We start from the raw sequence: 20302 nt of genomic DNA on the forward strand, positions 1-20302 counted from the left end.
TATACGGCCACATAAACAGCTCTGCCGGGAGCTGCCGGGCAGGAATAAATAAACGCTTGGAGAAATAATGTTAAAAGGACCCTATACACAGGTAACCCCGGCACAAACATGTCAGAGCTGGAAGAGGGTTTCCTTCCCCACCCGCCATACCCAAGCCATACGCGGGACGCTTGCTCTCGTACCGAATCCTCCTCCTCTTCAAGCACAAGGGCCTGTGCCCAGGAAAATGGGACTATGAGCGAATACTCTGTCTTAGTTCATTCGGGAGATGGGCTGGGTGTGCCAGCTGCGACCCACCGCGTCTCGACTGCTCAGGACAGGGGGAGAAAGCGTCAACTATTTCTATTTTAAAAAGCAACTGAACATCAACGCCAACATCCAGTTTAGCTTTAGGAGGGATTTAAACAACTCAGGCTTCTTCGTTCCTTAATCCCACACCACACTTCCCCACTACCAACCAGTATCGACTTCTAACAATGCAAAAGCATCTGCCCACGTTTTTGCAATTATTTCAGACCCGGCAAAGAGCACCCTCCCCTTTCTGTAGGGTTAATCTAAAGAACAGTTGCCAAAATGCTGAGAACACAGTCGAACAATAGCTCCTCTGATGAAATTCCTCCACTCCATAGAGAAACCAGTATCCTCCAGCTGCTGTGGCTTGTCCAGAGAGATCTCTGAGTGTTTACCCGCTCCCAGAAAAAAAAAAAAAAAAAAAAAAGAAAAAAAAGATGACAAACTGAGAGATTTGGGTGCAGCCTGCAAAAAAATTAATGCAGAGCCTTGTGATCTAACCGCAGCACTGAGGTTTTATTAATGCAACATTCGCTTTGTGTGAAATATAAACCCGGGACATGAGTGGAAGGAGGACAAGGCCGGCCACCTGTCCCGGGGATAGAGACTTGCTGTACTTATCGGCACAGAGACCACTTTTAGCAGCTCCATCCCTTTAAATACTCATTCTCCATGGAATCTCTGATCAGTCATTTATAAAAGCCGGGTAGCCGAGCCGGACAGCTGAATTACAGCAGCTATTATCCACGTATGCCTGAATACAAGCGGACACCTTTATTTATAAAGGGTCTCCGGCTGACCGAGGTTTGACATCAGCTACAAAAAGCATTCAGCATCCAACTGACTGCTTCAGAATAATGTGATGAAAGGTTGGCGAGAGCAGTCCGAGAAGACACCTTTACACAGTGCTAAGAGCGATCGGTAAAAGGATTCGTGCTGCTGCCGTGACTCTTTCAACCGAGCAGGTTCAAGTAATTGATTTCCCAAATAGACACGCCGAGTCGCACACCTTTGCCTCCGCCGCTGGTACGTATTCAAATGGAGTTAATTATTTTTTTCCTAGACCTAATTCTAAGACATTTTGAGCATTTTTTGGTTTTATCAGGCCTGTCCCCTCTCTTTTCAGGCCTCCTGGGTCTCTGCGTTTTCTGAGCTGCTGCTTCTTGTTCGGTCACCTTTTGGCTCACCCCCGCCTGCGAGCCACGAGCATGGACACACTTTGTCCACAAAACCCGGGAACTCGCAACACGTAGGTAATACAAGTGCAAAGGGATGGGGGAGGAAGAAGAAAAGCAGGTCGTAAGAAAACCCAGTTGTTCGCGGTTGGTTTTCTTCACCTCAGACAATCTCAGTGGCAGCCCCCGATAACAGAAGGTAACGAAGCCACAGAATGGTTTGGGTTGGAGTCACCTTTAAAGGCCATCTAGCCCAACCCCCCTGCCACGAGCAGGGACACCTTCCGACAGATCAGGTTGCTCAGAGCCCCGTCCAGCCTGACTTGGAATGTTTCCAGGGATGGAGCATCTACGACCATCCACGGTCGCAGTCCATGGCAAAAGCGTGAATTCTGCTTAGAACTGACAGCATCCCCTACGACCCAGCACGTGCAAACCCACCAAGCAGGGCTCAGCCAGGTGAAGGAAGGCTTTAAGTACGTGTATGTTCACATCAGACTCCTAACTCTGTTATAATAACCAAAAACAGGAGCTGGCGCCTCTGCTGGGGCGCAGAGATGGGACCCAGCTCCCAGCAGGGCTCCAAGGGCTGTGCTGTGCTTGCTGGCACAGTAACAGTAAGGAAGAGCCTTCCTTGCCCGGCTGCTCATTTCTTAAGCAAAGACTATTAAAAGCATCTTCCTTTGACTTCCAAAAGCATCCTTCCTGTTCCCAGCACCCATCCCTCCCACCACTCCCAAACCTGCAGCACCAAGCCCAAGCCCCAGCCCAATGCTCCGGATAAAATTCATGGAATGGTTTGGGTTGGAAGGGACCTTAAAGATCATCCAGTGCCACCCCCTGCCCTGGGCAGGGACACCTCCCACCAGACCAGGTTGCTCCTGGTCCAGCCTGGCCTTGAACACCTCCAGGGATGGGGCACCACAGCTTCTCTGAGCAACCTGGGCCAGGGGCTCACCACCCTCACAGCCAAGAATTTCTTCCTAACGACCTTCGGCATCCCTCACAGCGCCAATCTGAAGCTCTGGGGAGGTTTCCCAAGGGGCTGCTGGATGGGATCCCCTGGGAATCCTCAGCACCAGCGTCAGGAAGGAGCTGTGCGCTGCCCATGCATTGCCACGTAAGTTGTTATGGTTACTGGAGGGTTTGTTGGTTTTTTTTTCCCCTCCTCTTTTAAAAAGAATTCTTATCAGTTTAACATAATACCGCCAGTCAATAACAATTCTTATCTTAAAAGGTCACTCAGGTAGTTATAACCCAACGTTTCATCTATGTTTGCATTATCTGGAGGGAAACAGCCTGAGGACTTTGCATTTTTTTTTAAATAATCCACTTATTTGGAACTGTGAGATTTTCAGAAAGCCTACCAAGAACCAAGCTGACCCCATGGGCAATTTGAGCACACTGGGGAACAGACAGAAAAAAAAAGCTAGAGAAATCACATTGGTTTTTGTTGCATGAGAAACAAGGGGAATATCCCAACAGGAAAATTATGAAAAGCAGGGAAAGGCAGGAGCGCAGACCGCAGCTGCTGCAGAAACACTATGTTCTGCTCGCAAACGTCAGATGAGCCAAGTTTCTTCACAACAAAAGTTGCGGGTTTTTTCCCTCCACATTTCTCTCCCGCTTGTGGTTTTTTTTCCCCTTTTTCCTTTCCCCTTGCAGACAAGGGGACCAACAGGAAAAACCCAAGGACAAGAAGAACCTATCTGTGATGTTCAGGGTTTTTAATTCTTTGAGAACACAGAAATAAGGAAAAAAAGATACAGTGGCACGGAATGTGAGTTTTAAAATGTTTCAAGCTAAACTTGGTCAAACCCTGTTTTATCCACCCACTCAATAACTTCTTACAACAACAATCAGAACTCCGAACGCAACACATGCCCATACCCCAACCAGGCAACAGCATAGGCAATGAGCAGGAGAACTAACTGGTTAAAAATAAGGCAGGTTTGTGGTTTGTCTGAAATAAGTTTTATCATTAAGAAAAAAAAAAAAAGAAAAAGAGAAATCTGGAATGAATTACTTGGGAGGATCAGTAACAGAAGAGAAGCTTTTTAAAGCGCCCTGTGCATCCGTGCCTGGGCTGCCTCGCTCGAGAGCAAAGAGCGGAGCAAAGCTGCCGGATGCTGCAGACGACACTCACAATATTAGCGTTACTGTAAGTAAAATAACATCTTCAGGCGCGATAGCTCGACACGCTGGGCCATGTCCAGCTCCTGCAAATGTCAGGGAAGGCTCGCAGGGATTGCGGCAGAAGCTGTGGCTTAGCCCTCGGTGCAACAGAGCCATCAATACCATCCGGCCGTGTTTTCCATAACAGAGTCCCACACTCGCAATACAAAATGACCACGAGTTTGTTGAAGCATGGTAGCACGCGCAGGAGAAAGCCTTTTTCTGACCCGTGGATTATTTATATATGATACAAGAAGGTTTTTGCGCTACAGCTCAAGCACTACAAATGCCCTGAAGTATCTGCGAAGGGCAGCAGCCTGAATTGACAGTAGCAAAACACATGGTTATCACCCTGGTTTCAACTCAAGAGATCAGAAAGTCCATAGACTTCATCAGTGAGCAAGAACAGCCTTCCCTCACACCAGCCCCAAGCTTGGGAAGCCTCAGAGGAGGTGCTGCACCGTACACCCAGACGGCTCCGCAAGCACAGAGCCCCACGAGGAAAAACATGCTGCAGTTCAGACACCTTCACCAAAGCCTTTGATCCAACCGTACCATGCCATGGAGTCACCACAAGCAAATACACAGATAAAACCACAAGCTGTGAACCAGGCATCGGACGGGTGAACCTGAGCTGGTAAATCCTTCTCTTACATCTCCTCTTGCCTTCACTCTGAGGGTGGTGAGCCCCTGGCCCAGGTTGCACAGAGGAGCTGTGGCTGCCCCATCCCTGGAGGTGTTCAAGGCCAGGCTGGATGGGGCTTGGAGGAACCTGGTCTGGTGGGAGGTGTCCCTGCCCAGGGCAGGGGGTGGCACTGGGTAATCTTTAAGGTCCCTTCCAACCCAAACCATTCTATGAAACAATCCCGACCTTCTTTTGATGAGATCTTTCACCTTGGCTTCACGCATCTGCTGCGGAAGAGGAAGTGGCGCACGGGTGGGAAGCGGGGAAGGGATCTGCTCGCTCCGACCTCAACGTCATTTGCAATTGCTGGGGCCAGGATGGAGAGCCATCAGCCTGGCTGTTTGCCGCCGCCAAACTCACCTCTCCAAATCTCTGGGTCTCCTTCCTAGGACCAGAGCACTGCATGGATAAACGCGTTGGGTTTTTAAGAGAAAAGGGGTGAGCAGTGAGCATACAAACCCCTGTGTCTCACGCATCAGGGCCTGCAGCCTCTTTCAGATTACTCAGCAGCTCTTGCATGAGAAAGAGTTAGTAAAAAAAGTAACGCTCTTGTTTATTCAGTGAAAACGGAAAGGGCACCTGCGCACTCGGTGGTACACACATGCACACACACACCATTCACGTACAGGTTCAGTCCAACCAAACCCCTCTCATGGGTTTCCGCGGACAGAAAGCGTTTCGGACACGACGCCCCGTGCTTTGCCGTGGGCTCCTGCACTCGCTTGGCACCACACAGGAAGTGGGGAGGAGACTGGGGCGATGAGGTGGGAACCCCAAAACACAGCCCAGCAGCCACTGCAGAACACCATCCCCTCCACCCGCGGATGAGTCCAACCCCGAGGAGCGACTGGCCCCAACCCCTGGGGTCAGGATGCGGTGGGAGCACAAGGGCTGCCCTTTCTCACAGCACTTATCTGCAGTAACATTAGACACGAACACGAAGCTGGAGAGCTGAAGCGCTGACGAATGCACCTTAAAATAAAGCAAGCGTTCACACTAATTACTATTTCAGTTGCGCTGATTGCAAACGTAACTCCCCACTTGGTAAAAAAAATTGCTTTCATGGGCCACAAATTAAATACAGGTGTTTTTTGATGGAAGATGAGAAGAAGAAAGGTTAAAGCTCAAGAAATTGTTGGAAGATTGGAATTTGCACCGTGATCCACCTGGTCCACAGAAACCTTCACCAACCACTTCAGGGAAACTTTGGCTGACTGGGGCATCAACTGTTTTAAAATCGACTGGTTGCATTTTAAAATGCAACCACGTAAAATATAAATGGTGAGAGGGGCACCCAGCATTGTTGGGATGCTGAGGTCTAATACGCCGAAGGACCTGACCACGCAGATGATCATCCACCAGCAACAGCCCAGCCATGAGCAGAGCGCTCCCCCCATTCATCCATTTAATCTCATTTGAAGATAATTCACAAACGAGATTATTTTAATTGACGGCTCTACTGTTGGTTCTTATTCAGCTCCTGCTGTAGAGCCATCCTCGACCTCTCCCATCAATCCATACCTCGGCAGGTTGAAGGCTGCCACACACCATCAGTGATGCCTCGTGCAGTTCCTCCCCTTCTCACGCAGCCTCCCTGCACCCCCTGCTGCGGGGCAGAACTTCACCTCGACTCCTTTTCTAAGTGCAAACGTGAGATATCTGCACAGAACATCAGCATTTGGAGGGAAACCAAGGGACAAGCTGGCCCAGGCAGAGAACTCCAGCTCAGGTCCGCGATGATACACGAAACACTTCACTAGATCTTTTCCACACACTTCAACAGCGGGATTTTTTTCCCCAACTGCAGTCAGTGGGGAAATTAACCCTGACATCAGGCCCCTCGCCGATGCACGCATTAGCTGACAAAATGATTAAAAGGACACTGCAAAGTGTGGAAAAGTCTCTTTGGGAGAGAGCAGCCCACCCGTGGGCAGACCCGCTTGCACCACACGATGGTCCCAGCAAGCAAACCACACTGTTCTCCTTAGTTAACTTTTGTCCTCACTCCCGTTTTATGCATTGCTACCTAGAAAAACAGCTTCCCCCGGCACGCTTTGCTGTGCGGGAAGAGGCACGGCCACCACCCAAACGATCCAGCCCTCGTTAGCTCTGCCCCGTGGAGAAGACACGGCCATCAGTGCTGCTAGTGCCATGGAATCGAGCCATGGGGAGCTTCTCCCTCCTTCTTCGTCCACAAGGGACATGAGCCAGGAACTGCCAGGGAAGGCATTTTTAAGCAAATGGGAGAAAATGCAGAAGAGTTAAGCGCAAGCCCAGAGGTGTCTCCTCTCGGTCCCACGACAGGGCAAGGGGGACCCTTCTTCACGCCGCGCCACGGACCTGCCTCCAGCCAGGGCTGGCATGAGCCAAACGCTGGCCTGCGGTGCTTCCCACAGCTACTCTGAAAAACATCTTTAAAAATAAAAATATCTTTGAATTACAAGAGAATACTGGGCGTGCAGCCTTGCTCAAAGCCCCTGGCTAACATTGCTCTGTACCTCCATACCCCTCCCCTTGCTATTCTCCAAAAAAGCCCAGCACAGAGAGCTTTTAACCCTCAAGTTTGCAAACAAAACTTGGGCAGGACGCAGGGCAGCAGCTCGAGCTGCAGCACACAGACGAGAAGAAGCCAGTGTCCAACAGCTCAGCAGGTCTCTCCATTTAAGAGTCCCAGCTGATGATTTTTAATGAGCAGAGCCGGCAGGGCTGCTCAGCCCCCTCGGCAGGGAGAGTCCAGCATGCGGAGGGACCACGCGATGCCAACGTCGGTGTTCCACTTAAAAAATTCCTATCACTGCCACCGAGCATGGGACTTAGCTCCTTGTCCCGTCCTCCTGCCGGGATGCCTGCTTGGCCCCTCCCACAGTCAGGGTGGCAGCAACAGTCGTAGGGCTGGAGCCACAACGACCTAAGGATGCAAGAGGCGAGGTCTGCAGGAACATGTAATGCCTTTTAATAGACTGGCTGGTACAGTTGGGGAGGAAAAAAAGAAACCCCACAACCACACAAGCCCTCCTTTGAGCTGGTGCACCTTCGTGCTTGGCCATTTTTTCCAGCTGCATCACTTGGTCTAATTAAAGGCATTACCTCTCCCGGCAACCCTTGTCTCTTCCTCCAGCCAGTCCTTCCCAGGACGAGGAATCTAGGTCATCCTGGTGCTCTCATTGTGATACTTGACAGCCTGCCGAAATGAAATAAAGATTTTGGCTTTAACAAGTGAAGCGGCTAATGTCCTGCGCACAGGGCAAAGAAGGCTTGCTGTCCTTCAAGACCAAGAGCTTAAAGCCGTTACAGTAGTAACTCCATCAGTGGAGATGGGTGTTTGGATGCCTGGAGGACTCACAGGAACATCTCTGTCAACTAGCAGAGACTGCAGGAGCAAGGAAGCCATGGCAGCTCCAAAGCCAGGGCTGGTGGGACTGGATGTGGGACTACTCTAGAAGATGCAAAAAAACCCCAGTTACACCTCTGGCCATCAGACAGGGGATGCCCAAGCAGGTAAGATCAGAAGCACATCCTGCACTCAATGCCAAAAGCCTACAGATCAGGTTTTGTGGATACAGCAGCCCCCATCTCCTCATCGGGTCCATACCCTGCCCTGGTCCCCCTCGGTGCTCAGCCACAGACAATGGGCACAGGAGCACCACGGGTCCCACTACCACCACATTGGCCTCCTGCCTGACCTTCACCGGTGGCTCGGAGGAGGTCACCGTGTCCTGACGTCTCTGAGCAGCTGGGAGCGAAGCCGCCCAGCGAAGCCAGGCTGGAAGGAAGGAAGGAAGTTATAGCAGGCTTTTAAATAGCGCTATGTAATACCTGAAACTTCTATTTCTGTGCACGGATAATATGGTTTCCATATTCTTCTCCATGCACAGCAGGCCAAGCCATTTGCGCTCAAACTGAATTAGCAGCAACTCACGTTCTTCACCAGTTAAACCATTAAAGCTCTGAGGCTACTCATAGCCACCATGTAGGATAACCACAAGCTGTATGCTTCACCTAATGAAGAAATGCATGGATTTCCTTCCATGTTTGCTTCTCACTTCTATTATACCTTTATAATCAAGCAATATCTTTAAATGCGCTAGGGATTACAGGTGGTCCCGCAGCCCCTGTACTACATGTAGTCACCACGTCTCCAGTGTGCTCCACGACACCAGTGTAGCTTTCTGCAAGGTGTTTCTCCTCTGAGGTGGGCGATGTGGTTATATCCACCCCTCCGTGTGGTTGTATCCCCCCACCCATGCTTTAGCAGGTATCCAAAGAGCCACAGAAGCAGGAGGCTCCTCAGGGTCTTTTGAGGGTCATATGTGGCTGTACACAGCAGAGCCACATCAGGTTTGCAGTCCTAAGGAGCAGGGCTCGGTTGTCATTATCAAAATTTACCTTCACACTTGGAAAAATATCAGCTAGAACGCCTTCAAAATAAATATGCTTGCTTCTCCATGGCAATTAACTAGTTAAAAGGAGATATTTTTATTCCTTGAGTTTTTCCCATCTCCTCTGCCACACATTAGACCTCTCATTTGGAGTCAACCAGGCAAGAAACAACCTGGACACCTTTGTAGAGAGGGGTTTTCCTCCACACCTGGTCCACACACTCCAAGGCTCCAATTCAGTTAATCTCAGTTATTGCTGATGATATTATCAAGGATGGTGCCCAACCACCAAGGAACGCAGCGGGGCTGCCGCCTTCTTCTTACAGCCACGAACTAAGGGGAACGTTCAAGTTTTCCCACCTTCCCAACAGGGCTGGGACAAGCAACAGGTCCTGCACGGACAAAACAACTCACTTTTCACAAGGACCCACCACTTAATTCAACTTGGACACTTGCTCTGGCACATTAGACCAACACGTTGCGTTCAGACCGGTGTTGCCTAAGTCATGGTGACAAGCATCACCAGACGGACGATTTCATCCATGCTTCATTGAAGGTGACCACCCCACATCTTATAGCCAGCTCCTACATCCCATTTAGGCTGTACAACCCCATCACCCCACAGTCCCTCACACACAACCATCGCCATGTCCCCAGCATCAACAAGGATGCTGGTGGGGCACCTACAGGCAGGAAAGCACCATTTTCAAGTCAGCAAACACCAGGAAAACGTACCAGGAACCACCTCAGCCCCAGCCTGGAAGGGAATTGAGCCCAAATTATGCAAACAATGGGATTCAAACAGTAAGGAGTAACACAAGGTTAGATGATGACGCTGCTTTTCAGAGGAATTTGGTGCAATTCCATTGCCAGGCAAGCGACAAATGCCAGGCTGCAAAACGGGCGCCAAATAGGAGCGATTTAAGAAATACAGGTGGTTTTACGCAGAAGGCGGCGTTAACACAGGAGACTAAAAGCCATTTCCTAACAGTTCTTGGCTGCAACCCTCAGCTACCCTTCACCCAACGCAATGCCCAGCTTGGGAAAGATCACGTCCGGCTCCACAGGATGCACACGAGTACATCCATCCCACGGGAAAGCTGTACGGAGCAGTGTTTGGTGAGAAAGAGGAACCCAATGGATCCGTGTTTTGCTGTTTGGAGTTACAAATCACAGAATCATAGAATCGCCCAGGTTGGAAGGGACCTTTCAGATCATGGAGTTCGACCATCAACCCAACACTGCCAAACCCACCACTAACCCATGTCCCTCAGCACCGCGTCTGCCCGGCTTTTAAATGCCTCCAGGGATGGCGACTCCACCACTGTCCTGAGCAGCCTTTTCCAGTGCTCGATAACCATTTTGGTGTAGAAATTTTTCTTAATATCCAATCTAACACCCTGGAGGAGCAGCTCATTTTGGGAAGAGACACCAGGGAGAGCGCCGGCAGCTCCACGAATACGCTAAGGGGCAGGCAGGAGGCTGGACATCAAGTTACGCTCGCAGGAGAAATCCCCGTGCTGAGCAAGGTCAACGGGATTACAGGGGCAAGTGGGAAGCGGCTCGCACGAGTCGAGATGGGAAGGGTCCAAACCCTGGTTTCCACCTTGCCCAACAGCGAGCAAATGCCACCACGCCAACTTTGTACCTGGGAAGACTTTGAAACCCTGTTTTCCTTCCTAATTCGCCTTTTCTGCAGTCAGGAGGTAAATCACCCCTGCCTCTAATTACCTGCCCAACCTAGGGATCACCACCAAAAAACCCACAATTTGAAGGAAAAATTGCGACACTCATAAAAAAAGTAAAATTAAAAATACATTGCTCGCGCCGACTCGCAGTGGGAATTGCGGCAAGCCTGTGCTCGGGCACGGGAGGCTGCACATTTATATCCCGGAGCAGCTGATTTTAGAGAGCGTGTTCCCTCCCTGTCTGTCCCCCACCCCGGGGGCCTCCCCACCCAAATGGATGAGGTTCGGCCCTTCAGCTGTTTATAAAACCAGCGCTATCGCGCCCAGACGCTCTCGCGGCATTCCTCCCTCTCATTCCTGCCAGCTATATAAGGGAACGGCCAGTTATTCCAGCCCTGATCCCTTCACGCCGGAGCAGCCCCCGGCTTGGTTTTTTTCTGCAGAAGGACTTCAAATCCATCCTGGGTGGAAGACGACCGTTGCGCTGGACCTTGTCATCAAATGGCAGCGCAGGCAGCTGCCCAAAATCCTTGCCGGCTCGGTGCTCTAATAGGGAACAGCTGGAGAAGAAGGACCCTGCATTCCTCCCCGCCCCGGCCAACACTGGGGGCTCTGTTCGGGATCCAGCCCGCGAGATTTCCACCCATCCCGAAAACGCTCCCCAGCTCCGCTTCCACACGCACAGCCCAAAAAAAGCAATGGGCTCCCAGGCACCTCCCTGGGATTTTAAACAAAAAAACAAAAAGGGATGCTTTGCAACAAGGAGGGGGGTTGCTTTGCCTTCCTTTTTTTTTTTTTGGTTGGTTTTCTTTTTTTCTTTTTTTTGGTGCTGTTGTTCATTTTCTTGGAGAGGTCGGGGCAACAAGAACTACGCAACTTAAAAGACGGATTTCGCCCTCCCTGCTCGCGCTCCGTATTCCAGAAACTCTGCTTCAAGCGACGCGCACCCCTGCGTGTATCTGCACTTAGAAACACGCGCGTCCGGAACCCGTACCCATAAATACACGAACACGCAGCACAACGCGCAAATGCCGTTTTCATCCCGCTCTAACTCCGTTTACTTCTGAGGAGTCCAGGCAACTTGTAATTCCGCATAAATAAAACCAAAACGGACTTTTCATCGCCACACACGTTTTCCGTAACGCATCCCGTACGTTCAAGTAACCTAAACCAGCCCACTCGTATTTTCTTTAGAGCTCCGCTGAAACACAAGGGGGTATTCAGAGCCATCGGGTTGGGGGGGGGGAATGCGTCCAAACAGGATCTGAACGATGAAATAGGAATTGCCACATTTAAGAAAATAAAATAAAATAAAATAAATTAATAGGATAACCCAGCTGTTCAGACCTTCAGAAAACAACAGTTTGTCTAAGGTAGCGATGGGCTGCTTCGGCATGTTGCAGAACGCAAAGCAAGCCACGTTGCCCAAAAGAAGCCTAGAAAATCCAGACTCTACGTGACCTGACTTACTTATTTCACAGGAAACTGCATGGAAGGAGGAAGGTGGGGGGGGGGGGGGAGGAGGAGAGAGGGGGGAGGAGGGAAAAAAAAACCCCACCAATCATTCATGCTACCGTAGTTACACCACGCCATAGACTGGAGTAGTTCGCTGTGAAAAAAAATAATAAAATAAAATAATAAAAAAAAAAAAAATCAAACTGAAATAAGCCATCACCCGTTGACGAAACGTTAAGAGGAGAAAGCTGTTAATGTAATCAAGCTGGGGAGCCCTCGACCTCCCTTTTTTTCTGCTATTTTTTGCCCCCCCCCCCTTTTTTTTTTTTTTTCATTTTGCCTGCATTAGAGCATCACTCAAGTAGGGTTGCAGCAAAAAAATAAAATAAAATAAAATAAAAAAAATATGAAAAACAAGTTTTTAAAAAAAAAAAAAAAGACGACTCACCAGGGTTGTTGGCTTCCCCTTCGAGGATGTGGAGCTCGGTGCAGTCTGCCAGGGAATGCTCCAGGCAGAGCTGGAGGAAGCGAGCCTGGGTCCGGCTGAGGCGTTTGAGCAGGGAGAGCAGCGCAACAGTCTGCTCGCACTCGTTCCAGCCCTTGAACCACCCGGCCAAGACGCCGACCTGGTCTCGAAACATCATGGTCGAAGCCGGCGGCCGGAGGAGACACCTCTGCGAGGGGGAGAAAATAAATAACCAGGAAAGCCCCCCCTTTGCCCCGACTCCACTTCCTCCCCTATGCGGTGGGGCAGGGTTAAAAAAAAAACAGCGATAAAAATTAAAATTCCTCCCCCCCCCCCCAAAAAAAAAAAAAAAACCAAAACAACCAAATCTCCCTTGGCAATAAAAAGGGTGGGTTTTGGTTTCGGACGCAGCTTTCGGCCTGGGTTGGGTTCTGCTCCCTCTCTTCTGGCTTTCGGTGCGGTGCTGGGTTCTCTTACAGCCACACACAGGGGGGAGGGAGAGATGGATGGAAGGGGTGGGGTGGGGGGCAAAAAAATAAAAAAAAATTTAAAAATTCTCCCCCCAAAAAAATAAAAGGAAAACCCCAGCGTCAGGGCTGCCCCCCAGCGAGGCGGCGGCGTGGGGGGGGGGGGGGCGGCGGGGGCGGCCTCCTCACCTGGAAGAGAGAGGGGGATGTCAGGGGGGGGGCGAGGGGAGGTGGAGGAGGAGGAGGAAGGTTCGCCCTCGGCCCTGGCACCGCAGTCCCGCTGCCTTCCTCCTCCTCGGACGAGCAGCTTTCCGACCCCCCCCCCCAGCGCTGGGAAAAGCCCCCCCCCCACCCCCGCCCGGGTTGGGGAGGTGGGCGAAGTACCCCCCCGCTCCCAACACTGCACCCAGCAACCCCCTAGGGTGCCCCCGGCTGCAGCACGGAGGGGGGGGAACGGGACACAGGCACCCCGCCGAATGCATCCAGCACCCCAATAGTGGGGGGAGGGAACTCCCCTCCCACGGCACCATAGGCGGGGGGAACCCCTCTTGATCCATCCAGCACCCCCATGGCGGGGGGAGGAATAAGGCTCCTCCCCCCTCGCAGTGCAGACAGCACCCCGGGACAAGCAACCCCCCCGAATGCATCCAGCACCCCGGGATAAGCACACGCCCCACCCCCAAATGCATCCAGCACTTCCATTTAGGGGGGGGTACAAGCAAGCCCCCAATGCACCCAGCACCCCCCCACATGCATACAGAACCGCACGGGGGGGGTAATAAGCAACACCCACCATGCACCCAGCACCCCCAATTATGGGGGGGGGGACGACAAGCAACCCTCCCACAATGCATCCAGCACCCGAGGGGTGTCCCCGCTGCAGCAAAGCTAAAGGGATGGTGGGGGGGAGGAACTCCCTTCCCCCTTCCCCCTTCCACCCCCCCGGGAATAAAAGTTCCCCCCCTGCGCAGTAACGCACTGACCTGAGTCCTACCGGCCCCGGGGAGCGGTGGGGGCCCGGCGCGGCGCTGGGGGGGGCCGTGCCATGGCGGGGAGGGGGGGGGGGGGGACGGGGGGGCGAGCGGCGGCGGCAGCAGCTGCTCCGCGGCGCGAGACTGAGCCCGGCGGCGCGCCGAGCCCCCGCTCCCCACATGCCGTCATTTGCATAGCGGTGACGTCATGGGGGGCGGGGAGGGGCGGGGCGCGCGGGGAAAAGGAAGCGGGGGGGGCACAACCACCATCCACACACACACGCCTCCCTCCGCTTTTTTCCCCCTCCCCGGTGTCAAACGGGTGCGAACCGGTGGGATTCCCGTGCAACATCCCAATTCAACGCCCCCCCACACCCCGCCCCGGGAATTCGGGGGATTCCTCCAGTGCGGGGGAGGGAAAAGAAGAGCCAGGACCCCCCCCTTCCCGGCCCACCCCCTGGCTGCGGGTTTCCCGCTGGAGGAAACCACCATCTAGTGGCCTGCGGGGTAATGGCAGGGGTGGGTGGGTTTTTTTTGGCGGGGGGGGGCGGGAATCCTACTTTCGGCTCCGCTAAACGTCGCATCGGCAAGAAAAGGCATTTTTGTAAAAAATTATTATAATTTATTTTTAGCCGTTTTACTTGTCGGCCCGGGCCGGCAGGTGTTATGTCCCCAACATTCCAGGTAGAGCCAGGAAGGGAAAGGCGGGGGGGGGGGGGGGGGGGGAACCCCAAGCATAAGCTTTTGGAAGGCAATGGCAAATATTGAGCCGAATCCATCACTTTACACAGCAAAAATAAAGGTGTAAAGTGTGTTTCGCCAAAGGATGTGAAATGCCTGATCCGTGCACAGCTCGTGCTCCAGGGGACAAGTGCCACCAGTGCCTTTGCAGCAATTTCTCGTCCCAGTGGCTTTGGGGACAGGGAGGCTCTGAGGTGAGGAAGGGCCACGCTGGGTGGGGGGAAATGGGGAGGGAGGGAGGGAGACACGCTGGGATCCAGGCAATCCAGGGGCCAAAGTCCCCTGCCAGTGGATCCACTCCCCCAAAAAGCGGCTGCGTGCTCTGGTGGGTGCTGGAGAAAGAAAAGCTCCAGGTTTGTGCACCGTTCGGTTAAAAAGCAAAGCATGTGGCTGAATCTGTCCCTTTGTGAGGGGGAAAAAAAAGTAGCGGGGAGATAAAAGGCTGCCTCAATCCCATGAGAACGCCTGGTCCCATGTGCAGGAGCATCAATCCCGCAGCAGGACCATGAGATGAGGATCACGGAGGAGAGGAACCTAAAGAAGTTCAACAAGGGCTAGTGTAGGGTCCTGCACCTTGGGAGGAATAACCCCATGTACCAGTACAGGTTGGGTGTTGACTTGCTGGAAAGCAGTTCTGCAGAGAGGGGCCCGGGGGTCCTGGTGGACACCGGTTGCCCACGAGCCAGCCCTTGTGGCCAAGAAGGCCAATGGTCTCCTGGGGCACATTGAAAACAGCATGGCCAGGAGGTAGAGAGGGCTCATCCTCCCCCTCTGCTCTGTCCTGGTGGGGCCACATCTGCAGTGCTGGGGACAGTGCTGGGCTCCCCACGTCAAGGAACTGCTGGAGAGAGTCCAGCGGAGGCTACAAAGATGGTCAGGGACTGGAGCATTTCTCTGCTGAGGACAGGCTGAGAGCCCTGGGGCTGTTCAGCCTGGAGAAGAGCAGACAGAGGGGATCTCATCAATGCTCAGCAATATCTACAGGGTGGGGGGCAAGAGGATGGGGCAGGACTCTTCTCAGTGGTGCCCAATGACAGGACAAGGGGCAATGGGCACAGACTGGAACATGGGAAATTCCATCTCAACATGAGGAAAAACTGTCCTTTGAGGGTGGCAGAGTCCTGGAAGAGGCTGCCCAGAGAGGCTGTGGAGTCTCCTACTCTGGAGATATTCCAAACTTGCCTGGATGCATTCCTGTCCAACCTGCCCTCCAGAGGTCCCTTCCAACCCCTGCCAGTCTGGGATTCCACAATCACCAAGTGGCTTCCAGCAGCTCCTATCCTATGGTCTATCTCACCCCGCTTACGAGTTTGCATGGAACACCCTTCAGCATTCAGTATGTCTGGTGACTAATTAAACAAACAGGAGCGGAGTTCCCTGCCAACACACCCCATCTGTCTCATCCTCCAGCTCCATCCTCACAAACGGTCAATCAAAGACTCCCTTTTCCCTCATCTTGGTGCCGATGGTCCTCCCACCGTCCGGGCGTGCTGAGGGACAGCCGGCGGAGCTGCGAGGATATACCATCTGCCACCCCGGTGTGCATGTCTTGCACGGGAAGACGGAGCGAGGCTCGTTAAACCATCAGCTCCGGGCAGAACACCGTGCGATTGCACGTTGCTAATTTAAGGGTTGCCAAGCTTTGCCGATAACGCCTCTCCGGTTTTGCATTTTGCACATCTAAAGCAGTAACAGCAGCGATCAGAAGAATATTTAGGGCTGAAACATCCAACGCAGCCCTCTGTGAGGCTGGGCAGATCGGTGGGAGATGGCATCCCCCCAACATGCAGCAAGGGACAAAGGAGCAAGAGTAAAAGGACTGAAGCAGCAGAGTCTGTCCCGTGCTCCAGGAAACATCAAGAGAGTGCCTGATAATAAAATCAAAAATAATCACCCATCACTCAGGAGATTACAAGCACCTACTCCCCATAGTGTCCCCAGGAAGCAGACGTGGAGGAGGGAGATCCTGACCTAACGGCATACGCTGTGATGTTTGGAGGTTTCTATGGCAATTAAAAAAATATATCTGTGACCCGTGGAAGAAACGCCCTGCTGCATCACTAGATGCATTGCAGGGCGGGTGCCCATGCGGATCAGTGCAATAGAAGGATCCCCAAGCTGGCTGGAAGCAAATCTCCTTTTCAGGGGCTGATCAGATGGGATGGGGGGACTTGTTAACACTCACCTCTGTGGTCAACTCTCTCCCCTGTGGATGGAGCCCTGGGAGCAGAGACACCCCAGCCAGCACAAACACAAGGCAGAGCGAGTAGAGGAACAGGATAATTCTATTTTATATGGCAATTCCTGGGGGACCTTGGGATCTTTGCGGATCCAGCTGGAGCATTTCTGCAGGGCTGCAAGTCCCGGGGCAGAGCACGGAGGCCATTCACGGGGCTTTGCCTTGTCCCTGTGGTCGTTATTTGGCCGGGGCAGAGCTGACGGCGTGGTCTGGCCGACCTCCGCTGCCAGCACACCCGGGCGGCTAGGCACAGCAACACTTAGGCACAATCTACATTTCTGTTTACCTTTTCAGAAAGAAAACAAGAGGCCTGCAGTAATATTCACCAAGCAGGTGGTCTAAGCAAATTAGCCAATCTTGACGGTTCATGAGTTCAAAGAAAGCAGTTGCTCATCTCGGTGAAAGCTCTCCGATAGCATATTTAGCCGAAGGAAGGATGAGTATATCCACCAGCACACAATGGCCCAGATTTCCTATCTCATTAAACCCAAGTATTAGTGAAAATATCATGGCAGGCTGAGATAATTAAACACCACTTCTCTTCCATTTGTTCCTAAACAAAGTGTGGGAATTGGCCATGGGGATGCTAGCATTTTCCTTACCTTGGGTGGTGAAGTGGAGCTGTGCAATTCATACAAATAAGCCCTGCCAAAAATAAACCACAACAATAAAACCTACATGGGTCTGCATAACCAAACTGGATGGGGCAGCCATTAAAAAAAAAAAAAAAAAAAATCTGTATTTATACTCATGCTCCTGTGCCCAGCCTAGGGTTTGGGGACAACCTCGGATCTGAATTCACCCTGAAAGGAGCAGAGACCTCCCAAGGTCTGTCCTACAGGTGTCTATCTGAGGCTAGGGGAGGAGGACATCGACCTACCCAGGAAATACTGTGTAGCATGGGAAGCGCGGCTCACGTTACATTTGTTTAGCCACGGGCAAGGAGTTGCTTTGAGAAGACTGTTCCCTCTCTGAAAACACTGTCCTGTTGTGGGCTGAGGGCACCGGCATCTGCCTCCCTAGCCACGTCAGCTCTGCCCAGTGCCGCGGATGAGTTGGCTCACAGGCACCCCAGGGACTCAGAGGCAACAAAATAAATCAGCTTAACTAACAAACCTCAGAAAAGCCCCCCTTGCAAATACATCACAGGCTGCTTGTCTGCCCAGTGACGCACAGAGTCGGCGACAAAGAGGAGCTGAGGAAGAAGGGGATGCGAAGGATTCATTTAACCAGGCAGGCAGTAAGTTTCAAATAGCCTCTTGAATATAAATGCAAGCGTTTGCGTTGCTAAATCTTATCGTCCCATCAACAGCAAGTGATTATTTGCAGAATTTCTGCAAAACTGAGACCTCCGCGTGTGTGGAGGGCAAAGCCTGACTCAAGCCCCGCAGGGCAGCCTGCTACTGGGCATGCTGGTTTGTGCGGCACACGAGAGATGTCCCATCCCACCCCCAGCTGTCGGCACAAGCACAGAGCACAGCTCCTCAGATGGGTCTGCAGCAAGATGCCTGAGGGGCTCTGGGCCCCTCTTCAAGCATGCTAACACCCCGTAAATGCCTGCTGGCGGGATGGCTCCCTGGATGGCTATATCCCATAGCCTCACGTCATGTTTACCTACAACACTCAGACTTCTCCAACCATTTCCAGCCAGCAATGAAAGCAGCTTGTTGTAGGACTTGGAGCTGACTGAGGCTGTGTTGCAAGCAGATGGCCCTGATGAAACAAGACACTGATCCCCAAGGAGGCACCATTCAACAGAGCTGCTCGGCTCCCCGGCTCCAGCAGCTCCACGGCAGGCTTGGAGATGTGCATTAGCACGCACCATCGAGGAAATTGCTTCCCTAACTACCCCTTTCAAGCAATTCTCTTTGGAAGCCTGGTTCCAACTCAAGACACGTGTCAGCAGCACTGATACGAAAACAGATTTCCTACTTAATTATTAATAACAAAGCGCGCCCAATGCTGACAAAATTATGGCAATTTAAGGAGAATTTCCTTAAAGGACAGTGGAAGAGTTGCCAGGCTGGGTGAGGTTTTAGATGTAGCCAGGATGCTGGGATGGAGGAAAACCTTCATGCTCTCACCTGATGAAGTGCCGGGAGATTCAAGCATGGAAGGCAAACATGGGGGGAAACATCTTGCATTGACCCTCCTGCTCCTGGGTCCAAACATGCAGCTTTCTGCAAAACCTACGTAAGGAACATCTAGGGCTTCAGAGACATAAACAAGGGTGTGCGCACAGCTAGAACAGATGTAGAGATGATCCACTGAGACCTCTGAGGTATATTCTGCATTTTGCCTGAGTCCTCTGAACACATTACAAGAAGCAACAAGAAGGGGGAAAGCTGTGGAAAGAGGGAAAGCCACTCACTTGCCCAGGACACTGCTCACCCTGGTACAGAGGTTGCTTCTCAAGGGTCCTCAGGAGAGCTCCATAAATAAGGGCTGGCACGTCTACAAAGGGCTAACAGCAAACTGGGTAATACCAACCCCAACTCCCTGATGAACCAGACTGGTCATACGATGCTCCACCAGATGCTTAAATTGCTGCTCAGATGTATTTACATGTTTCCTTGAAAAACAGGGAATAAATAAATATGTAAAAACGTAAATATTGCTTCATATATACCAAACTCAGCTACCCCAGCTCATCTCCAGCCACCACCCAGCAGAACACAGTGGAGGTCACCGCTTCCCTAAGGAACCTGGGATGGGGAGCAGAGAAACCTGGCAACTCTGCCCATGGGCCACCCAACACGCTTGGTGCCATCTGCCAAAATGCCCCAAAACTGCCAATCCTGTCTTCATGGGTATCAAAAAGTTTCTCAGCAAGAGGTGGGAAAAGAAGAAGATTCTCATGGAAATGAGGAGATGCAAAAAGGGGATTAAAATCACCTTATTAGATCAGATTTGTGCGGGTAGGGTCACTCAGCCAGACCAAGGTCCATCTCCAAATCCTGCTACAAAGGATTATGTTCCTCCAAATAAGAGACATGCAGAAGACTGAAAATCATTCCTACTCCTGTGCTTTAAGAAGCTCCTTTGGACAAACAAGGCTCTTGATCAAAAACCAGTGGTTACATCTTTGGGTTTGCCTTGCCCTTGTATGGGTTTTTCCCGCTCCCCGCCTCAGAGACTACCACATAGTTAAAATACGAGATCATGCATTATGTTCCAGCATAGATGGCTGTGGTTAAAACTGGTGTCGGCTCCAGGGAAAAGCCTGACACGCTACCATGTCTTCTGTGATTGTCCTCAACTTCACCAGCATCCAGCCACCTCTCTGTCCCCATCACCTCAGTAGATTTCAGACCGCGTGGGACAAGGGAAACACTCGCTGTGCTGGAAGACATGTTTTTTTATGGGAATCACCTGGCAAAATAAAGCCCAACAAAAGGAGTGACTAAGGATACAACTCCGCAAAGCCTGGACATTTCTGCGTCCATGAGGTGCTGTGAAATAAGTGTCTAATGGGTTACCACAAGTAGATCCAACAGTTAGACAGTGGGAACAACAAGGCAGAGGTTGCTAAAATGAAGGATATAAATGACCCCATGAAAACATGTCATA

At 51.8% G+C, this 20302-nt stretch overlaps 1 protein-coding gene across 7 annotated transcripts in view; it reads right to left on the reverse strand.

Annotated features, from left to right (window-relative positions):
- Positions 1–13924, reverse strand: part of SAMD4A (sterile alpha motif domain containing 4A) — a 103440-nt gene extending 89516 nt beyond the window's left edge. For 4 of the 7 annotated variants that reach the window (XM_074583514.1, XM_074583511.1, XM_074583513.1 and 1 more), the window contains exons 1-2: positions 13765–13909; positions 12297–12522 (exon numbers count right to left, since the gene is read on the reverse strand). In XM_074583514.1, the coding sequence (XP_074439615.1) occupies positions 12297–12492 (196 nt within the window). In that variant the 5' untranslated portion in view covers positions 12493–12522; positions 13765–13909. Of the gene's footprint in view, positions 1–12296; positions 12523–12970; positions 13304–13764 lie in introns of those variants that run through there. The other 3 variants (XR_012586581.1, XM_074583512.1, XM_074583515.1) reach the window with 3 other exon arrangements.
- Positions 13925–20302: the final 6378 nt, after the last annotated feature.

This window comes from Larus michahellis, chromosome 4, assembly GCF_964199755.1.
Source record: "Larus michahellis chromosome 4, bLarMic1.1, whole genome shotgun sequence".
Taxonomy (NCBI): domain Eukaryota; kingdom Metazoa; phylum Chordata; class Aves; order Charadriiformes; family Laridae; genus Larus; species Larus michahellis.